The 16,733-nt window shown below is 53.0% G+C and overlaps 7 protein-coding genes across 7 annotated transcripts; 6 read left to right on the top strand and 1 right to left on the bottom strand.

Moving 5' to 3' along the window:
- Positions 1-306: 306 nt before the first annotated feature.
- LDX57_006375 (mitochondrial 37S ribosomal protein uS13m) lies at positions 307-864 on the bottom strand (the record flags this gene model as incomplete). Its single annotated transcript, XM_046088075.1, has 4 exons — positions 307-351; positions 411-677; positions 757-801; positions 862-864. The coding sequence occupies 4 exons, from the start codon at positions 862-864 to the stop codon at positions 307-309; spliced, it is 360 nt and encodes a 119-aa protein (XP_045944043.1).
- Positions 865-1,102: 238 nt separating this feature from the next.
- CPR2 (Peptidyl-prolyl cis-trans isomerase B) lies at positions 1,103-2,018 on the top strand. The gene is made up of 5 exons (XM_046088074.1): positions 1,103-1,323; positions 1,395-1,472; positions 1,538-1,554; positions 1,622-1,725; positions 1,789-2,018. The coding sequence occupies exons 1-5, from the start codon at positions 1,213-1,215 to the stop codon at positions 1,977-1,979; spliced, it is 501 nt and encodes a 166-aa protein (XP_045944042.1). The 5' UTR covers positions 1,103-1,212; the 3' UTR covers positions 1,980-2,018.
- Positions 2,019-3,540: 1,522 nt separating this feature from the next.
- Positions 3,541-8,048, top strand: ded1 (DEAD/DEAH box helicase). The gene is made up of 2 exons (XM_046088073.1): positions 3,541-4,344; positions 4,458-8,048. The coding sequence occupies exons 1-2, from the start codon at positions 4,148-4,150 to the stop codon at positions 6,292-6,294; spliced, it is 2,034 nt and encodes a 677-aa protein (XP_045944041.1). The 5' UTR covers positions 3,541-4,147; the 3' UTR covers positions 6,295-8,048.
- A 299-nt stretch (positions 8,049-8,347) lies between these two features.
- Positions 8,348-9,390, top strand: LDX57_006372 (uncharacterized protein; the record flags this gene model as incomplete). Its single annotated transcript, XM_046088072.1, has 2 exons — positions 8,348-8,750; positions 8,846-9,390. The coding sequence occupies 2 exons, from the start codon at positions 8,348-8,350 to the stop codon at positions 9,388-9,390; spliced, it is 948 nt and encodes a 315-aa protein (XP_045944040.1).
- A 329-nt stretch (positions 9,391-9,719) lies between these two features.
- On the top strand, positions 9,720-11,060 carry LDX57_006371 (putative INO80 chromatin remodeling complex (Ies1); the record flags this gene model as incomplete). Its single annotated transcript, XM_046088071.1, has 1 exon — positions 9,720-11,060. One exon carries the CDS (start codon positions 9,720-9,722, stop codon positions 11,058-11,060), a length of 1,341 nt encoding a protein of 446 aa, XP_045944039.1.
- A 1,309-nt stretch (positions 11,061-12,369) lies between these two features.
- On the top strand, positions 12,370-13,536 carry LDX57_006370 (INSIG family protein; the record flags this gene model as incomplete). The annotated part of the gene is made up of 2 exons (XM_046088070.1): positions 12,370-13,083; positions 13,168-13,536. 2 exons carry the CDS (start codon positions 12,370-12,372, stop codon positions 13,534-13,536), a joined length of 1,083 nt encoding a protein of 360 aa, XP_045944038.1.
- Positions 13,537-15,059: 1,523 nt separating this feature from the next.
- ADE17 (phosphoribosylaminoimidazolecarboxamide formyltransferase/IMP cyclohydrolase) lies at positions 15,060-16,732 on the top strand (the record flags this gene model as incomplete). Its single annotated transcript, XM_046088069.1, has 2 exons — positions 15,060-16,514; positions 16,577-16,732. 2 exons carry the CDS (start codon positions 15,060-15,062, stop codon positions 16,730-16,732), a joined length of 1,611 nt encoding a protein of 536 aa, XP_045944037.1.
- Position 16,733: the final 1 nt, after the last annotated feature.

The raw sequence follows: 16,733 nt of genomic DNA, 5'->3' as shown, positions 1-16,733 counted from the left end.
CGTTCTAGTGTTGGATGAAAAAGTTGGGCTGTTTTGGCTTTGTTTTCGAACAGCTACCATACGAGTTCGATGTTTCCTTAATTTGTATGCAATATCAATCAATCGTTCTAGACCGGGAAGATAGGAAATTTCGTCTTCTTTTTTTGACCTTCTTTTGTTTCGAATGTCTAATATAATACACATCGTGAGATCCTCGGGATCCAAGTATCCAATTACAAGAAATAAGCAACAAAACGCCGGTTCATGCCCTCAGAGATAAAAACGACACCAGGCTTGACCAGCCGTCAGAAAATTTTTAGCAGCAACCTACATTCTTCTCTCCATGCGGTTCAGCTTGACCGCCGTCTTGATCTGTTTCCGTCCCCGTTAGCATAGAGCCCGTGTGTACACCCCCCAGCGAAACTACCTACCTGAGTTCTTGTCCTTTGTCCGCGAACCGGCAATCCCAGCGCGTGACGTCTACCACGATAGGTACCGCTCTCCTTCAACCGCTTGATGTTATCGAGGACGTTTCGTCGCAGGTCGTTCTCGATTTTCATATCGGACAGAGCAGCCGTGAGATCCAGGACCTGCTTGTTGGCCAGCTCGCTGACCTTGCATGTCGGGTGGATGTGGAACCGGGCAAGGAGCTGTGACGAGGTCTGGTTTCCGATACCGAAGAAGGATTGGAGCGACTTCTGTGGGAATGTATTAGACCGGAACGTACTCGAGGGTCGGGGAGGGTGGACTGGGACTGGGGGTAAGGTTGATGCTTGCCTTGACGAGATTCCGCTCGGGGAAGTTGACGCCGAGAATGAAAACCTAATTGTCAGTTAGCGATCGAAATCCAGTATCATATGAAGATATCGAGGCCATGCATACCATGTTGACGGGTTGCGCGTAAGATCCAGACTCCCACTCGCTATACCTATGCCTCTCGTCTGCGGGTGTTGCAACTCCGGCGAGCGGGAGAAATCGAAGCAAAGCGGCAACAACGTTTCTCCGCGACGAAACGTTGAAAGTTTCAGACGTAATACCAATATTTCACCTTATCGTGCCGGCACCACTGAAAAATACACGCGCTTTCCCTGATCGGGCGTAATTTGATCTTGGCATCTCCGCATGCCGCTGACTGGCGACTTAACTGCAAGCTGGCCTCCATGGAGGAGAGCTTCTTCCTTTCCTCATCCCCACTGCTCTGTATAATCCATTGTTAGGGTTCCACGAGCAACCATGAACTTCAAGTCTATCTTCCTGTCTTTTTTCTTGGTCCTGGCCGTCGGGCTGGCCCTGGTCCACGCCGAAGAGTCTAAGGAGCCTCGGGGACCTAAGATCACCAGCAAGGTAGGCCTGCTGTCTGTCGGGTTTGCAGAGGCGTATTGCTGGGGAAATACTAATTGGGTGGATGTGGCTAGGTCTACTTTGACATTGAGCACGGTGACAAGCCTCTCGGTCGAATTGTGCTTGGTCTGTACGGAAAGACTGTTCCCAAGGTAAACAAACAATCCTCTCTGATATTGAATTGGGAACGGATGCTGATGAATCTGATATGTACTAGACCGCTGAGAACTTCCGGTACAGCTCCTTTGATTTGATTCCCAAGGCGGCTTGTTCATTCTACTAACATGCAACTTTTGTGAAGCGCTCTGGCTACTGGCGAGAAGGGTTTCGGATATGAGGGATCTACCTTCCACCGTGTTATCAAGGACTTCATGATCCAGGGCGGTGACTTCACCCGTGGTGACGGTTAGTTTTCCGCATTTCAAAAACCTGCCGTTGAGACGGCGCATGCTAATGTTTGACGGATAGGCACCGGCGGCAAGTCCATCTACGGCGAGAAGTTCGCCGACGAGAACTTCAAGATCAGGCACACTCGCAAGGGTCTCCTTAGCATGGCCAACGCCGGCAAGGACACCAACGGTTCTCAGTTCTTCATCACCACCGCCATTACTGCGTACGTTCAGCCCGGAATAACTCTGCCGACGAAGATTAGTTGCTAACTGTTCGCTCTAATAGCTGGCTTGATGGCCGCCACGTTGTCTTCGGCGAGGTCCTTGAGGGCTACGAGATCGTCGAGGCGATCGAGAACGTGCCCAAGGGCCGTGGCGACAAGCCCGAGCAGGTGGTCAAGATCGCAAAGAGTGGAGAGCTGGAGGTTGAGGATACCCCCAGCGAGAAGAAAGGTAGCCACGAGGAGTTGTAGACCTACACCCGGTCAGTCCTTGCTACTTGAGGAAAGCCCTAATGTGCTGATATTCGCTGGTCTCTGAAGGCGAAGAAGACAATGAAGAAGCCGTTATCACGGATAGCCCGCCAGAGGTTGCACCAGTCGTTCCAGCACCTTCCTCAATTTCTCTGCCCGGGTTCGCCGTCTTTGTCGTTGCTATCGCGATCATTGCAATCGCGGTTAAGAACTGCTGCGGAAGACGTTCTCGGGGTAAGGATCACGAAAAGAGTCTTGCTTGAGAGAGTAAATCGAATGTCATCATATACACCGTATGCCTACCGTACATCTATGCCGAGGCTGCATTGTCCCGTTGATTTTATTTTATTTTATTTTATTTTTAATTTTAGTTTTGGTTTGACCTGCGTCCCTCCTGGACCTATCAAGGCACCCGATCGGAGTAGTGCCGTGAGCAAACCGGTCTGTGGATTGGGGTCTGTGCCAAACTTCGTAAGAAGCGGTCAATGGCAGCGCCGCAAAAGAAAACAAGTGGCGACGTTAGTCAGATGACCCGAGCCATGGAAAATCAAGGTGTGGCAAAGGAGAGGAAAAGGATGGTGGCCACAAGCCTCGGTGGTGGCAGTGGTAACCAACTCACCAAGAAAACCATTCTTATGATATGATAATAAGGAGCACGGGGTTGAAGATCTCCGATTAACTAGATCTTTGCACTTGGACCTTTAGTGCTACGTATGTGCTACGTATGTAGATGACTTGGAAGGCCAGTCCCAAGTGGATAATGCTTGATTTCCTCTGCAAAGATCAGAGGACTCATGTCATACCATACGGAGTAAAAGAATATCTGGATCTACAATGTCCAGCGTCCAGTATGCGGATGGCATTTCATTCGGCCTTACTAGATTGGTCCGCAGGTACTTTAGGGTGCCATACAATTTGGTCTAGATAGGAAGTACCTACACAGTGTAGGTCGGTAGTGAATAACACTTGTGGAAAATTCCAAACCCTGGACTCGAGGTCAGAATAAATACTAGAATACCTAATAAAAGAAACAATTCATGTAGGTACTCGAATGTATGTACACCGAAGTACAGTAGTTGTCATCGCGGGTGGTATTTGTCCTTTTTTTATTTTTTATTTTTTTATTTATTTTATTTTTTCTGTCTCTTTTCGCTTCTGAATCTGAATCAGCGGGAAGGGCAAACCTGGAAAGGAATGGGACAAGAGGACAAAACACCGTAGACCAGACACTGATTCACGCAAGTAGGGAATTAAAAAAAAAAAAAGAAAAAAGAAATAGAAAAAAAAAATCAGATTAATTAAAAATCCAATCGGGCGTTGCCTCTTTTCCTCACCCACAAGAAAACGAAAAAAACCCCATTCACCCTTTCCCTTTTCTCTTTCAGTTTCGCTCTTCTTCTCTTCCACTTCCCAACTCTCTCCTCGTTCCCCCCCCCTAATCCAAATCGGTTCATTTTTTTTCTTTTCAATATCTCCACATATTATCCTTTTTTCTTCCTCCTTCCTCTCTTCTCTCTCTCTCTCTCTCTCTCCTCCCCCCGTCCCTCTCGTTTCCCTTTTCCTTTCTGCAAATTTAATAGAGGGTTAGATCTGGGAGATCACCTTGGTTTTTTTCTTTTTTGTAATTCAACTGCTCAGAAGAAAACTTCCTTTCTTTTCACTCTTCTTCCTGTCCTTTTTCTTTTTCGCCGTGCTCTTGTCTATTTGCTCGGTTCTTGTATCGCCACTTCATAGACGCCGGTGATACTTTTTCAGATAATTCGCACCACATTCTTCTCCTATCTTTCTTGTACAAAAAGAAAAGAGATTTCAGGTGGATCAGATCGCGATTCTGCTCTACGACTATCAACACAAACCGCTTTCGAATTTCTAAAACTGTACGTTCGTCCTTGGTGTCACAAGTCGAGTCGTTTGTTCGTCCTGCTTATCTGTTATCCTACCGCAGTTTGTGAATTATCCGCAAATATGGCCGACGGATTGAAGATGGGAAACCTTTCCCTTAACGAGTCTCAGCATGCGCCTGCTGCCCCTAACACTGGCCGTGCTGCCTACATCCCCCCTCATCTCCGCCAGCGTCAGATGGGCGCCAGCGCGAACATGGACGGTGCTGCCCCTCCCCCAGGCCCTGGCCCTGCCCCTGGTCCTGGATCCTGGGCCCCGAGGTACGTTACTTTTTGTTTATATTTCTCTCGCGATGTATTCACAGCAACAAGGCATTCGCTTTGCAATTTCTGGAGACGAGACTAACAGGTTGGTTTTTTTTTCTTTCAAACAGAGGTGGTCCTCGCGGCAACAACTGGGCCAACGCCAATGCTCCTGATTTCAGCCCCCGCGGTCCCAATGGTAACACAAGCTGGACACCCCTAGAAGGTGCTCGCCATGCCTTTAACCCAGATGCTTACGGAAACCCAGGTGGAAACGCATACGGTGGAGGTGGAGGTGGTGGTGCTGCCAGAGGCTCTGGAGACGGCCAGTGGCGCGACGGCAAGCACATCCCTGGACCCGCCAACGCCCGCGTGGAACGTGAACTTTTCGGTCTTCCCAACGATCCTTCCAAGCAGAACACCGGTATCAACTTCGCCAACTACGATGACATCCCGGTCGAGGCCTCCGGCCAGAACGTCCCCGAGCCCGTCAATGCCTTTACCAACCCTCCCTTGGATGACCACCTGATCGCCAACATCACGCTCGCTCACTACCAGGTCCCCACCCCGGTGCAGAAGTACTCTATCCCCATCGTCATGAACGGTCGCGATCTCATGGCCTGTGCCCAGACTGGTTCCGGAAAGACTGGTGGTTTCCTCTTCCCCATCCTGTCGCAGGCTTTCCAGAATGGTCCCTCGGCCACCCCGGCCCAGGCGTCCGGTCAGTTCAGCTACGGTCGTCAGCGCAAGGCCTACCCGACCTCCCTCATCCTTGCCCCCACTCGTGAGCTTGTGTCTCAGATCTTTGACGAAGCCCGCAAGTTCGCCTACCGCTCTTGGGTCCGCCCTTGTGTGGTCTATGGTGGTGCTGACATCGGCTCTCAGCTGCGTCAGATCGAGCGTGGCTGCGATCTTTTGGTTGCCACTCCTGGTCGTCTCGTCGATCTGATCGAGCGTGGCCGTATCTCTCTGGTCAACATCAAGTACCTGATTCTGGATGAAGCCGATCGTATGCTGGACATGGGTTTCGAGCCTCAGATCCGTCGCATCGTGGAGGGTGAGGACATGCCCCACGTGAATGACCGCCAGACCCTCATGTTTTCGGCCACCTTCCCCCGGGACATTCAGATGCTGGCCCGTGACTTCCTGAAGGACTACGTTTTCTTGTCCGTCGGACGTGTGGGTTCCACCTCTGAGAACATCACCCAGAAGGTCGAGTACGTGGAGGACCACGACAAGCGCTCCGTGCTCCTTGACATCCTTCACACCCACGGCACCAGCGGTCTGACCCTGATCTTCGTCGAGACCAAGCGTATGGCCGACTCGCTCTCGGACTTCCTCCTCAACCAGCGTTTCCCCGCTACCGCCATTCACGGTGACCGCACCCAGCGTGAGCGTGAGCGTGCTCTGGAGATGTTCCGATCGGGCCGCTGCCCCATCCTGGTGGCTACTGCCGTCGCTGCTCGTGGTCTCGATATCCCCAACGTCACCCACGTTATCAACTACGACCTGCCCACCGACATCGACGACTACGTCCACCGTATCGGTCGTACCGGTCGTGCCGGTAACACCGGTATCGCCACTGCTTTCTTCAACCGTGGCAACCGTGGTGTCGTCCGTGACCTGATTGACCTTCTGAAGGAGGCTCACCAGGAGGTTCCTTCCTTCTTGGAGAGCATTGCTCGTGAGGGCAGCGGCTATGGCGGTCGTGGCGGCCGTGGTGGTGGCCGTGGCCGTGGTGCCAATGCCACCCGCGACATGCGTCGCCTGGGCGGCAACATGGGCGGTCCCCCTTCGTTCGGTGGTAGCAGCTACGGTGCCCCGGGCGGCGGCTACGGCGGCGGCAGCGGTGGCGGCAGCTACGGAGCTCCTCCCTCCTACGGAGGTGGTGGCAGCTTCGGCTACGGCGGCGGCGGTGGTGGCTATGGAAACCCCTCTGGCCCTACCGGACCTTCTTCCTGGTGGTAAATCAGAAGTTGTGGTCTCTGGCGAGGCCGTCATGTCTGATTGGCTCCTCTTTTTCTTTCCCGTTCTTCCATTTTTCTTGCCTCTCAATTTGACGGATACGGTCAGAACGAGTCCTGAGCTTCTCGTTTTCTACCTCTTTCCGCTTTTTACTTATCTCAGGACCGGCTTTGTCATGACTGCCACGACTTCCTTTTTTAGAGTCTGTTTCTTTGATTTCTTCTTTCTTACCATCTGTTTTCTAGGTGTTGTCTTTTATGAGCATTGTGCCCTTTTTTCTTTGTCTTCTCGTTCTGTTATGTCCGTTATTTAGGCATGATCTTATGATGCGGCCCGATCTCACCATCTTGTGCTGCTCCTGATTATACCCACCATGTAATCGAGAGCATCCCGGTCGGCATTCCATGAACATCATAGATTGCGTTGTCTTACTCTCGCACCCGCTTCCATCAGATACCCTTTTTGTTTTCAGGCGGCCATATGGAGAACCGCTTGAACGACGCGTGCCAGCCAGAAGTGCCGGCTTGTCGCGTTCCAGAAAAGTGCTTTTTATGATTTCATCTGCTTGGTGCGGTGGCATCTGCATCGTGTCTTGCAACATAGATTTCTTCCAGTTTTCGGTATCTCATGGCGGGTTGTTTTCCCTTTTTCCTTATCAACTTCCTCTTTCCTCTTTTGCTGTCTGCCTGCATGCGTGCATCGTGTTTTCTGTTTCGCTACGAAGGCTACTTTTTTTCTCGGGCTTTGAGATCTCTCACCGGCGCAACAGCGGCGCGCAGAAGAGGGACCGGGGCTTACCTCCTTGCACTTGGAGAAAAAAAACATCATCATGGGCTTCTTATTCGGCGGGTACTTGTTTCTTTCGCATTACGTCTGGGACCGGCGGTTCACGAACATGTAATGCGAGCGATAGAGATGGGAATTCTTTGCATTCTGTATGGCGTTGGCTTGAGGTGTTGTGTCCACAAAAACTTTTCTCTGCACTGGGATCCGCGGAGGATACCTTCCACTGGGGTTTTCTGTTTCATATGTCGGATCCGTGGAGGATGGGAAGCTGCTTTGCCGGCGCTTTTTGTTTTCTTTCCTTTTTGTGGTGATCATCGTCTCATGTCAGTAGCAGTCTGGGCTCGACGGGATTGTGCCGAAGATGGCCCCTTTTTCTCTTTGTTTTTTGTTACCGAGAGACTCCAGGCCTCGAGAACAGGGAGCTGATTTATTAAAAACCAAAAGTTTGCTTCTGGTCTTCTGCATCTTGTGTTTTGTAGTCATGCATTCGTAGGTCGGGCTCTTAGTGTGGCTAGTAGTATAGTCGATGGCCTACATTTAGTATGTCGAAGTCCAAGAATTGTATTCAGATATTAATGCATCAAATGAAACTGGGATGTCTACGATATAGAGTCTTTCGTTTAATCAATCTAGAGGATGTTGCCTGGGGAGACTGGCGAAGTGTTCCAAAAGTCGTGAACTCGGTGTACGGAGATATATACAATCCATGGAAGATGGCCTGAAATAGAACAAAAAGACATGAATCAACAATGATGGCTACAAGAAATCTATTTAATAGATTCATTCACTAAGCATCAAATGATTATCTCTATAATTATGAACGTGGAGAGAAATTCACATAGCGAAGTGGCTGGTGAGTCAAATTGGTTGTTCGAGATCACCGGATTACGAAACTCACTGCTTCCGTAACTATCGCCTGTCTTTCCTTCTCTCCTCCTTTCTCCGTTCTCTTCCTCGCTTTTCCCCCCAACAACCATCCTCGCCATCATTTTGGCGCATCCTTTTCATCTCTTCTCTGCCTTTTCCGTCTCATTTTTTTCTCACCAGTCCTCGACCCCAATTCCTCTCCGCTCTTCGCAATTCTACCTCCACAGGCTGAATCCGTGTCTCTCGCCGATTTCTCTGCGCCTGCCGGCCTTGAGCTGAACGACGCCCTGGCAAGGGCACACGAACACCGACCTTCCATTACCGCAATCTAGAATTGTGCATTTGATCCCAATCACCCACACAGTCCGCGATTTGCAATTCAACACACCCTCGACTTTCCAAAATGGCCGAGGTCGAGACTTCCGTCGGCGACGAGTCGTTTTCGCATGCCGAGCCGAACATGACGGTGGGCACGAGACGTCAGGCGAATGGCACGATCGGCTCCGTCTATTCGGGAAACAAGATCAGGCATCTGAAAAAGGAAGATGGCATCCCGCTCTGGCGCAAGGACATCCAGTACCAGTTTCTCAAGCTCGTCTTCGAGGATAAAACGCCCGTCTTCACTCGCTGGCCCGATGGCAAGAAGGGCTTCGACTTCGCCGACGTCTACATTGATGCGATGGCGCGCAGTAGCAAGACGAGCAAGATCCTCAAGGATAAGCTCCAGAATGATAAGCAGGCTGCTATCAGCATGGCTATGGTGTGTTTACTCGTCAATTTTGGGCGGATGAACACTACCCTCAACTGTACGTTTTCTGCTGGACTCCTCCACCCAAAGCCGGGCGTGGATCGCTCGCCCCAGCCTTCTGTCATGGAACTGACACTGAGTTTTCTATTCTAGTCTTCCCCGAGATGCGCGCTCAACTGCGGACCTACCACTCGATTCCCTCGTTACAGGCGCACCAAGACCCCAATGCCTACAAACAACTACAAGATGCTCCTCGTCTCAAATCTATCCTCAAGGGTGCGTCGGAGGATGTTGACCAGCCGAACACACTCGAGATGATCAAGAATAGTAGCGTACCCCGGACAAATCCTGTCAACCTGATCTTCGTTCTGGCCCAGTACGCCCCCAAAGTGTCCGAGTTGCACTTTTTTCCTCCGCGCGATTTCTTTGATCTCGTTATGAGATCCACCCTCAGCAGCAAAAGCCGTGCGAAAGCGTTCCTCTGGTTGATGTGGTGGTACCTGGAGGGTGATTTTACCCCCGAGGCTGCCCTCAACAATCCGTTCGGCGCGGGACTGGATGGCGAAGGAACAGGCGGGCTGCCGATCAAGGTGCCCAATTTCGAGAGCCTCACCGAGGACCAAGCCAACGAAGAGAACGTTGATACGCAATCCGAGATTGAATATGGAGAGGCCAAGCGCTTGGAGCGAAAACGTTAGTCCCACCGGCCCTATTCTTTAGGTCTCGACATTGTAAGCTGATTTTGATCTCTAGGTATACTGGAGGAAGATGAGCCCTTGCCGAGAGTCCCGAAACGCTCTAAAAAAGGTATGCTTTACAATGCCCCTGCACACTATTCTATTGACTGTTCCTGACTTCCTTCATTTAGTCTCCGAGTTTGGGTATGATGAGGATCAGGGCTCGGGTGATATCTCTGGTATCGCCTCAGGTAAGAAATCTTACCTCGACAGAAGAGACTGCGACATACGCTGACCATGTTCTACTTCGATTAGGTCGAGGTGATGGCCTCGGGGGTCGTGGTTCCGCCATGTCGACTCCACTGCACCCCTCCTTCAAACGATACCCCCCAGATGACGAGGACGACTACCAAACCCCTGGACAGTCCGCTCGCTCCCGGTATAAGCGTCCCAAACGTGATTCATCCCTTAATCGTTCCGTCGGTGGGCAGCGCATCGTCCTAAAAACTAAACTAGAGAACACCCCAGATGCAGCTTCGCCTGCACCTCCCGGTTCAAGCCATCCGATCCTCAATCGGTTTGTCAACGAACCAACTCTGCCCCAACAAAGCTCCTCTCGACGGCCCCGTCCTCTCACCCAGCATCAACTTGCGGTCGAGCAAAACCGACGGCAGCGCATCGAATACCTGCTTGCCAAACGAAAGACTGAGGCATATCGAATGCTTCGTGCGAAGCGGGAGAGCGAAATTCCCTTTGCCCGTTATGGGCGCCTACTGCAGGGCCTGCCCGACGGGTACGATACGGAAGACGAGCAGAAATCCTGGGGCAAAGGAGGTCTGAACCCCAACCCGGACGAAGAGGAGGACTTTGGAGAGAATGCCAGCTACTTCTTGTCCGTGATTCGTAAGGCTGCTCGGCGTCTGGACCGATGGGATCACGACGACGCCAACGGCCCCAAGAGAGATCGGAAGAAGGAACGAGAAGAGCGCCAGAAAGATCGACTGAATAGACTGACCGAAAGTGCTCTGGACGGCAGCGGCCGTGCGCCTACGTCCGCTCGCAGTCGAGCTCGAGCTGCACGTAATGCCCGCCGCAAGCTCGCCGGGGCCGCCGCAGACGCCGCTTCGGGATCAACTCTCAAGGTGCAGACATCGGCATCGCGTCCTAAGAGCAGCCGGAGCCGCGGCCATCGCGACGAGGCAGATGCGCAGGTGGCCACGGACGATGCCGGTAGGGACGGCCTGGGAGCTCCATCTCGGGACTCGCCAATGCCTGCCTTGGCGCACGACGATATCGAGGGTGAAGGTGAGGAAGGACTCGACGACATCGACCGGGAACTTCTGGGCGAGGGCAGCGGCGACGATGACGAAGGACCGTCTCGATTGGGCGGACCCTCTCGCCCGTCGGAGCCTGGCTACGAGGATAGTTTCATGGAAGGGGCCGATGACGATGCGGAAGGTCTGTCTTCAGACGACAACGACGAAGAAGCCGACGAGGATGACCTCGACGAGGGAGAGGGAGAAGTCGATGTCGATGTGGAAGGCGAGGGTGAAGGCGATGAAAACTCCTCGACATTTGAGGGTGGACATGGATATGCTGCCAGCGAGACCTCGTCCGTTGCTCCCGAGCAGGGGCCTGACGCAGGCCGCCAAGCTGAAGACAAGGAGAACGAGACGATGGAGGATCCTTAAGAGAGGGGATTTAGTTGTACTGTACCACGTTTACACATGCTTTCTTATGTCTGTCACACCTGTTCATTCTCTGTCCAGATTCCTTTCTGTCCCTGTCGGATACTGTCTGATTGATCCCTGTACTCTTTCGATTCCTCTCTTTTCTTTTCCTATCATATTTCCTCAATTCTACCCTAATGTTTCTTCACTTCTAGATTTACTCTGTGCGCACCGGCCCCTTTTTTTCGGGTTTCTTTTCTTTGGTCAGTCTTGTGTTTGTCTCACCATCCCTGAACAAGGTTACAACGAAGGATGACCGTGAGGGGGAAATCGAAGGGATGCAGAGGGCCTGCAAGTGCTGGCATTGCCGTCAGTGCGGAGGATTCACATGCAAATCTCCAGCCGAAGTCGACTGACCAGAGTGTACTGTACTCTGTACTCTGTACTCTGTACTTTAGAGGGATCGGGTGGTTAATTTGTGTAATGAATGAATGGAAGGATTGACTGCCTAATTTTTGTTATTATTATCATTATTACTAGGTACATACACATACTACCAGGTGGTCAATAGGCGAGGAAGGTGGTACGGCACGGGAATCGGGACGCTCTCCCTTCTTCTTCCTCCTTCAATTTCTTCTCCCTTCTCAACTCCCCAACCCAATTCCTCCCCTCCCCCATTTCCATTGTTATCCTCGTTGATCATTTCAATTACGACTTTATCTCGTTATTCTCCCCCCGCTCGACTTCCTCGTGACAGTCGCCCGCTCCCTTCCCCAGAGGCAATTCCGGCGCCGATCCACTGCAAATCTTTGCGCCTCCCAACTGCACCGGCGACTCCACCGCGCCAACTCCAACGAACCGATTCTCTCCAACCTCCCCGTTCTCGCGCCGTCTGTGCTGCTACCTGCCAGCAAAGAGCTGCTTGCTGCATTCTGTTGTCCGACTCAGACACGCACTGGTCCTCTTTTCTCCGCCGACCTGGCTAGCTTTTAACCCCTCTTTTTTCTCCTGCATCTATTTCTCCCCGACACGCACATCCTTGTGGGAACCTTCGTCATAGGGGCACCTTTTCCTCCTGCGCCTTCTATTTAACTACACTATTGCTCTGTGATCCGTTCGGTCTTCACCGACCGATCCTGCTGCGCGAGCTCTGATAGATCATAGGCACTCGCATTGGAACCGCGCTTTTCCCGTTCACACGCAGATCGTCTCTGGTGAGGACACGGAAAGGGTTGCTGCCTTGCCCACCGCGAGACCGCCACTTGAGACCTGTGGTGTGCGCTTTCTGGATATCTTGACTTGATTCCTTGATCAGCTTTTTACGCTCGCGATGTCCGACGGACCTTCCATCATTCGTCCCCGTCCGCGACGGGTGTTCGACCTCGCGCCCCCTTCCACCGATTCCTCCGAGGCCTCGACGCCGGCGGAACCCTCGAACCCGGACCTCCTGACCCCCAAGGATGCCGGATCGACCAGTGTCAGTCGGAATGGCTCGATCATGAACCTCACATCCCCAACGCTCTTCGGCATCTATTCTCCGACGGCATTCGAAGGGACCAGAGACGAATCCAGCCCTTGGGGGACTGAGGCCCAAACGCCCGCCACGGAGAGCCCGAACCCTCTTCAAACGAAATCGGATGGCCCAGATCGTTTCGCTCTTCAGCGGACACGGTCGCGACTCAGTCACGGACTGTTTCTCGGCGTCATTCTTCCTCAGGCGGTGAAAAGTGCGCTCTTGTTCGGGTTCGGTATTGTCTACGGCATCATCACTATTCATCTACACGAAAACCACTGGATCACTCCGGTGAAACTCGAGAACACTCATTACTACGGGTCCGCCGAATACCTGGCATTCTGGGGGTTAGCCGGCGTTGCACTGGGAAACATCCTGCCATGGCTTGATCTATTCTCGGAGGAAGTGGCAACGGATCCCGCCCACCCCAAGCAGCGATCGAGTAGCGACGAGGACGATGAGGAGCGCACCCTCTCGTGGGTGGCGGTGGTCCGCAGCGTTGGGGCTTTTGTTGGGATAGCATTTGCGATGGTAAGTGATCACTAATCATATGGCTTCTTCGGTCTCCCCGAACTGGGCATGGACGCTGACATTTCTTTTTCTCTTCCGTTCTAGCGGAGACTTCCCTGGCAATCCACCACTCAAGCGTCGGCGACACTGGCTCTCGTCAATCCCGTCCTCTGGTATCTGATCGACCGGACCAAAACCGGCTTCGTCATGTCGACTACGGTCGCTCTGGTGGGAATGGGCGTTGTCTTGGGACTTCGGCCGGACTTGGTGCCTCCCTCCGCCAACGCCTCCGAGTCTGCACTCCCCATCCTGAACCACACTCTCCGGGAGTACGGTCTGGCGACCGGCATCACGCAGGAAAGCATCGCCGTCCGCACCTGGGTAGCTAGCGTTCTCTTCTGCGCATGCGTTTGCTTTGGTAACATCGGCCGTCAATGGGCGATCGGGTCTCGCCGGGAGCACCTGAAGACATAATCGAGCTGGCCAAGCTCCATACAGCGCTTCAATCCGGTGTCTTTTCGTTTTTGCACATTTTTCCCCCTTCTCTTTTTTCCTTCATCTCGCGTGTCGTGCCCACTATTTTGAAATTGGACAGGTTCTTCACTCATGGCCGATCTGCGAGCTGTCACTTAAGCATATAATAGATTACTAGGCAACAAGCATCATTATTATTGTCCAGCTCAATGGCGCTCGAAGAACGAGGTAGAGAGACATTCACGTTTAGAGGCTACGGTGGCTTTACATCCGACTACTTTGAGCAGTAGCATCAGTAAGCGAATGATGATAGAAAGATTGTAGAATCAATCATTGCAATCCCTTCCATAAGACGAATAGTCGGAAGACACTGCACCCAAGATCGACACTCTGCGGTGAGGCAGTCCTTCTCCATTCTTTATGACGATTTCCGTACTTCATAGGCATGAAATCCTCGTAGGAACGCTTTTTGAAGAATGTTGAATTTTGCGTTGTTCATGGAGAAGAAAAAGAAAAAGAGAAGGAAAGCGGGAGCGCGCGAGAAGTTTTTGTGCTGCTGGAAAAGTGGCCCGTGCATCTGACACGTGACTGAGAAGACTAGCGTCCGCTCGGCTGAGGTCAGCTGTGCAGCATAAGGACTTGTGCACCGATATGCTCCTGTAATGAGTAATGACATAACGCCGTTTGTAATGGGATGCCCGCCTGAGGCTGCCAGCAGTGCCGAAAGCGGCGGAGGAACCCCGCGGTGGGACGAAGGCACTCAGGCAGCGTTGCTCATATCAACTTGCTGTCTCCAGACAGTAGTGAGCCTTCCCCTGTTCTCTCTCTCACCTCGTCCCAGCCAATCTTTCTCCAGGTACGACGAACCCTTTCCCTTACCTTACACCATAGCTAGGTTCCAGGTTGTCCGGTCTTTCCTTTACCCCTCATTCATTTGCTCGTGACGCTTCGGACAAGTCGTGGGGATAAATTCTTCCCCTCTTTTTTTTTTTCCTTCCCCCCTCCTTCTTCCCTCCATATTGACCGCCGTCAATCAATTCTAACCGTCCCTTTCTTTAGTGTCCTGCACTGTTGGTGTGTTTCAGGATGTCTCAACAAAAGTCAGGTAAGACAATGCATCCTTTACTCATGCTCTTCCTTTTTGGCCCTTGGCCTCTTTCCCCGCCGGCTAAATAATTGTGTGGATGTGGTCCGGTACCTTCCCCACACTGCCGCCAATTCCTGTGACATGAATTGAGTTGAATGGGTTCTAGAGCTAATGCTTTCCTTGAATAGCAATCCTCTCCGTCTACGACAAGACTGGACTGCTTGACCTGGCTAAGGGCCTGGTCAAGCACAATGTCCGCCTGCTCGCGTCCGGCGGTACTGCTCGATTGATTCGGGAGGCCGGTTTCCCCGTTGAGTGAGTCATCCTGGGTTATTTTGGTGACGATGTATAAAACAGGCTTGGGATGTGATGTGACAAGGACTAACGTGCTGTGTTCGTCAACAGGGATGTCTCTGCCATCACCCACGCTCCCGAGATGCTGGGTGGCCGTGTCAAGACCCTCCACCCTGCCGTCCACGGCGGTATCCTGGCTCGTGATATCGAGTCCGACGAGAAGGATCTGGCCGATCAGAACATTGCCAAGGTGGACTTCGTCGTCTGCAACCTCTACCCCTTCAAGGAGACTGTCAAGAAGGTCAACGTTACCATCGAGGAGGCCGTCGAGGAGATCGACATTGGCGGTGTGACTCTTCTTCGTGCTGCGGCCAAGAACCACTCGCGTGTTACCATCCTCTCCGATCCCGAGGACTACCCCGAATTCCTCAAGGAACTGGAGGCCGGAGAGATCACCGACTCCAGCCGGAAGCTGTATGCGCTCAAGGCCTTTGAGCACACCGCCGACTACGACTCCGCCATCTCGGGTTTCTTCCGCAAGCAGTATGCCGGCACCGGCGAGCAGCACCTCTCTCTGCGCTACGGCACCAACCCCCACCAGAAGCCCGCCTCCGCCTACATGTTCCAGGGCAAGCTGCCATTCAAGGCCCTGAACGGCTCTCCCGGCTACGTCAACCTGCTGGACGCCCTCAACGCCTGGGCTCTGGTTAAGGAGCTGAAGCAGGCGCTCGGCTACCCTGCCGCCGCCAGCTTCAAGCACGTTTCCCCGGCCGGTGCCGCCGTGGGTGTGCCTCTGAACGAGAAGGAGCGCAAGGTCTACATGGTTGACGACATTGCCGGCCTCGAGACCTCGGGTCTGGCTCAGGCGTACGCTCGTGCCCGTGGTGCCGACCGCATGTCCAGTTTCGGAGATATCCTCGCTCTCAGCGACGTCTGTGACGTTCCCACCGCCAAGATCATCTCGCGCGAGGTGTCGGATGGTGTCATCGCCGCCGGGTTCACCCCCGAGGCCCTGGAGATCCTCTCCAAGAAGAAGGGCGGCAAGTACCTTGTGCTCCAGATGGACGAGAACTACGTGCCTGCTGCCGAGGAGACCCGTACCCTGTACGGTGTTCAGCTCACCCAGCACCGCAACGACGTTGTGATCTCCCCCCAGAAGACCTTCAGCACCGTCATCACCCCCAAGGACTCGGCCGCTCTCTCCGACTCCGCCCTACGGGATCTCACCGTGGCTACCATCGCCCTGAAGTACACTCAGTCGAACTCGGTCTGCTATGCGCTTAACGGCCAGGTCGTCGGTCTGGGTGCCGGCCAGCAGAGCCGTATCCACTGCACCCGTCTGGCCGGTGACAAGACCGACAACTGGTGGATGCGCTTCCACGACCGTGTGCTGAACATTAAGTGGAAGCAGGGCACCAAGCGTGCGGACAAGAGCAATGCTATCGATCTGCTTTGCTCCGGTCAGACCCCGCGCAACGACGCCGAGAAGGCCGAATACGAGCGCGTGTTCGAGGAGGTTCCCGCTCCGTTTACCCTGGAGGAGCGCGAAGCCTGGATTCAGAAGTTGAGCGAGGTTGCCGTCTCGTCCGATGCCTTCGTAAGTGCTCCTCATGCATTTTTGCATTTCGATTTCTTTGCTAATTTGATATCCTACAACAGTTCCCCTTCATCGACAATGTCTTCCGGGCCGCCCGCTCCGGTGTCAAGTACATTGCCGCCCCCAGCGGTAGCCAGAACGACGGCCCCGTCTTCGAGACCTCGGAGAAACTCGGCATCACTTTCGTCGAGCAGGGCACTCGTCTCTTCCACCACTAAA

This window comes from Aspergillus melleus (assembly GCF_016097325.1).
Source record: "Aspergillus melleus strain CBS 546.65 chromosome Unknown contig3, whole genome shotgun sequence".
Taxonomy (NCBI): domain Eukaryota; kingdom Fungi; phylum Ascomycota; class Eurotiomycetes; order Eurotiales; family Aspergillaceae; genus Aspergillus; species Aspergillus melleus.
This window is presented reverse-complemented; position numbering and strand designations above follow the sequence as displayed.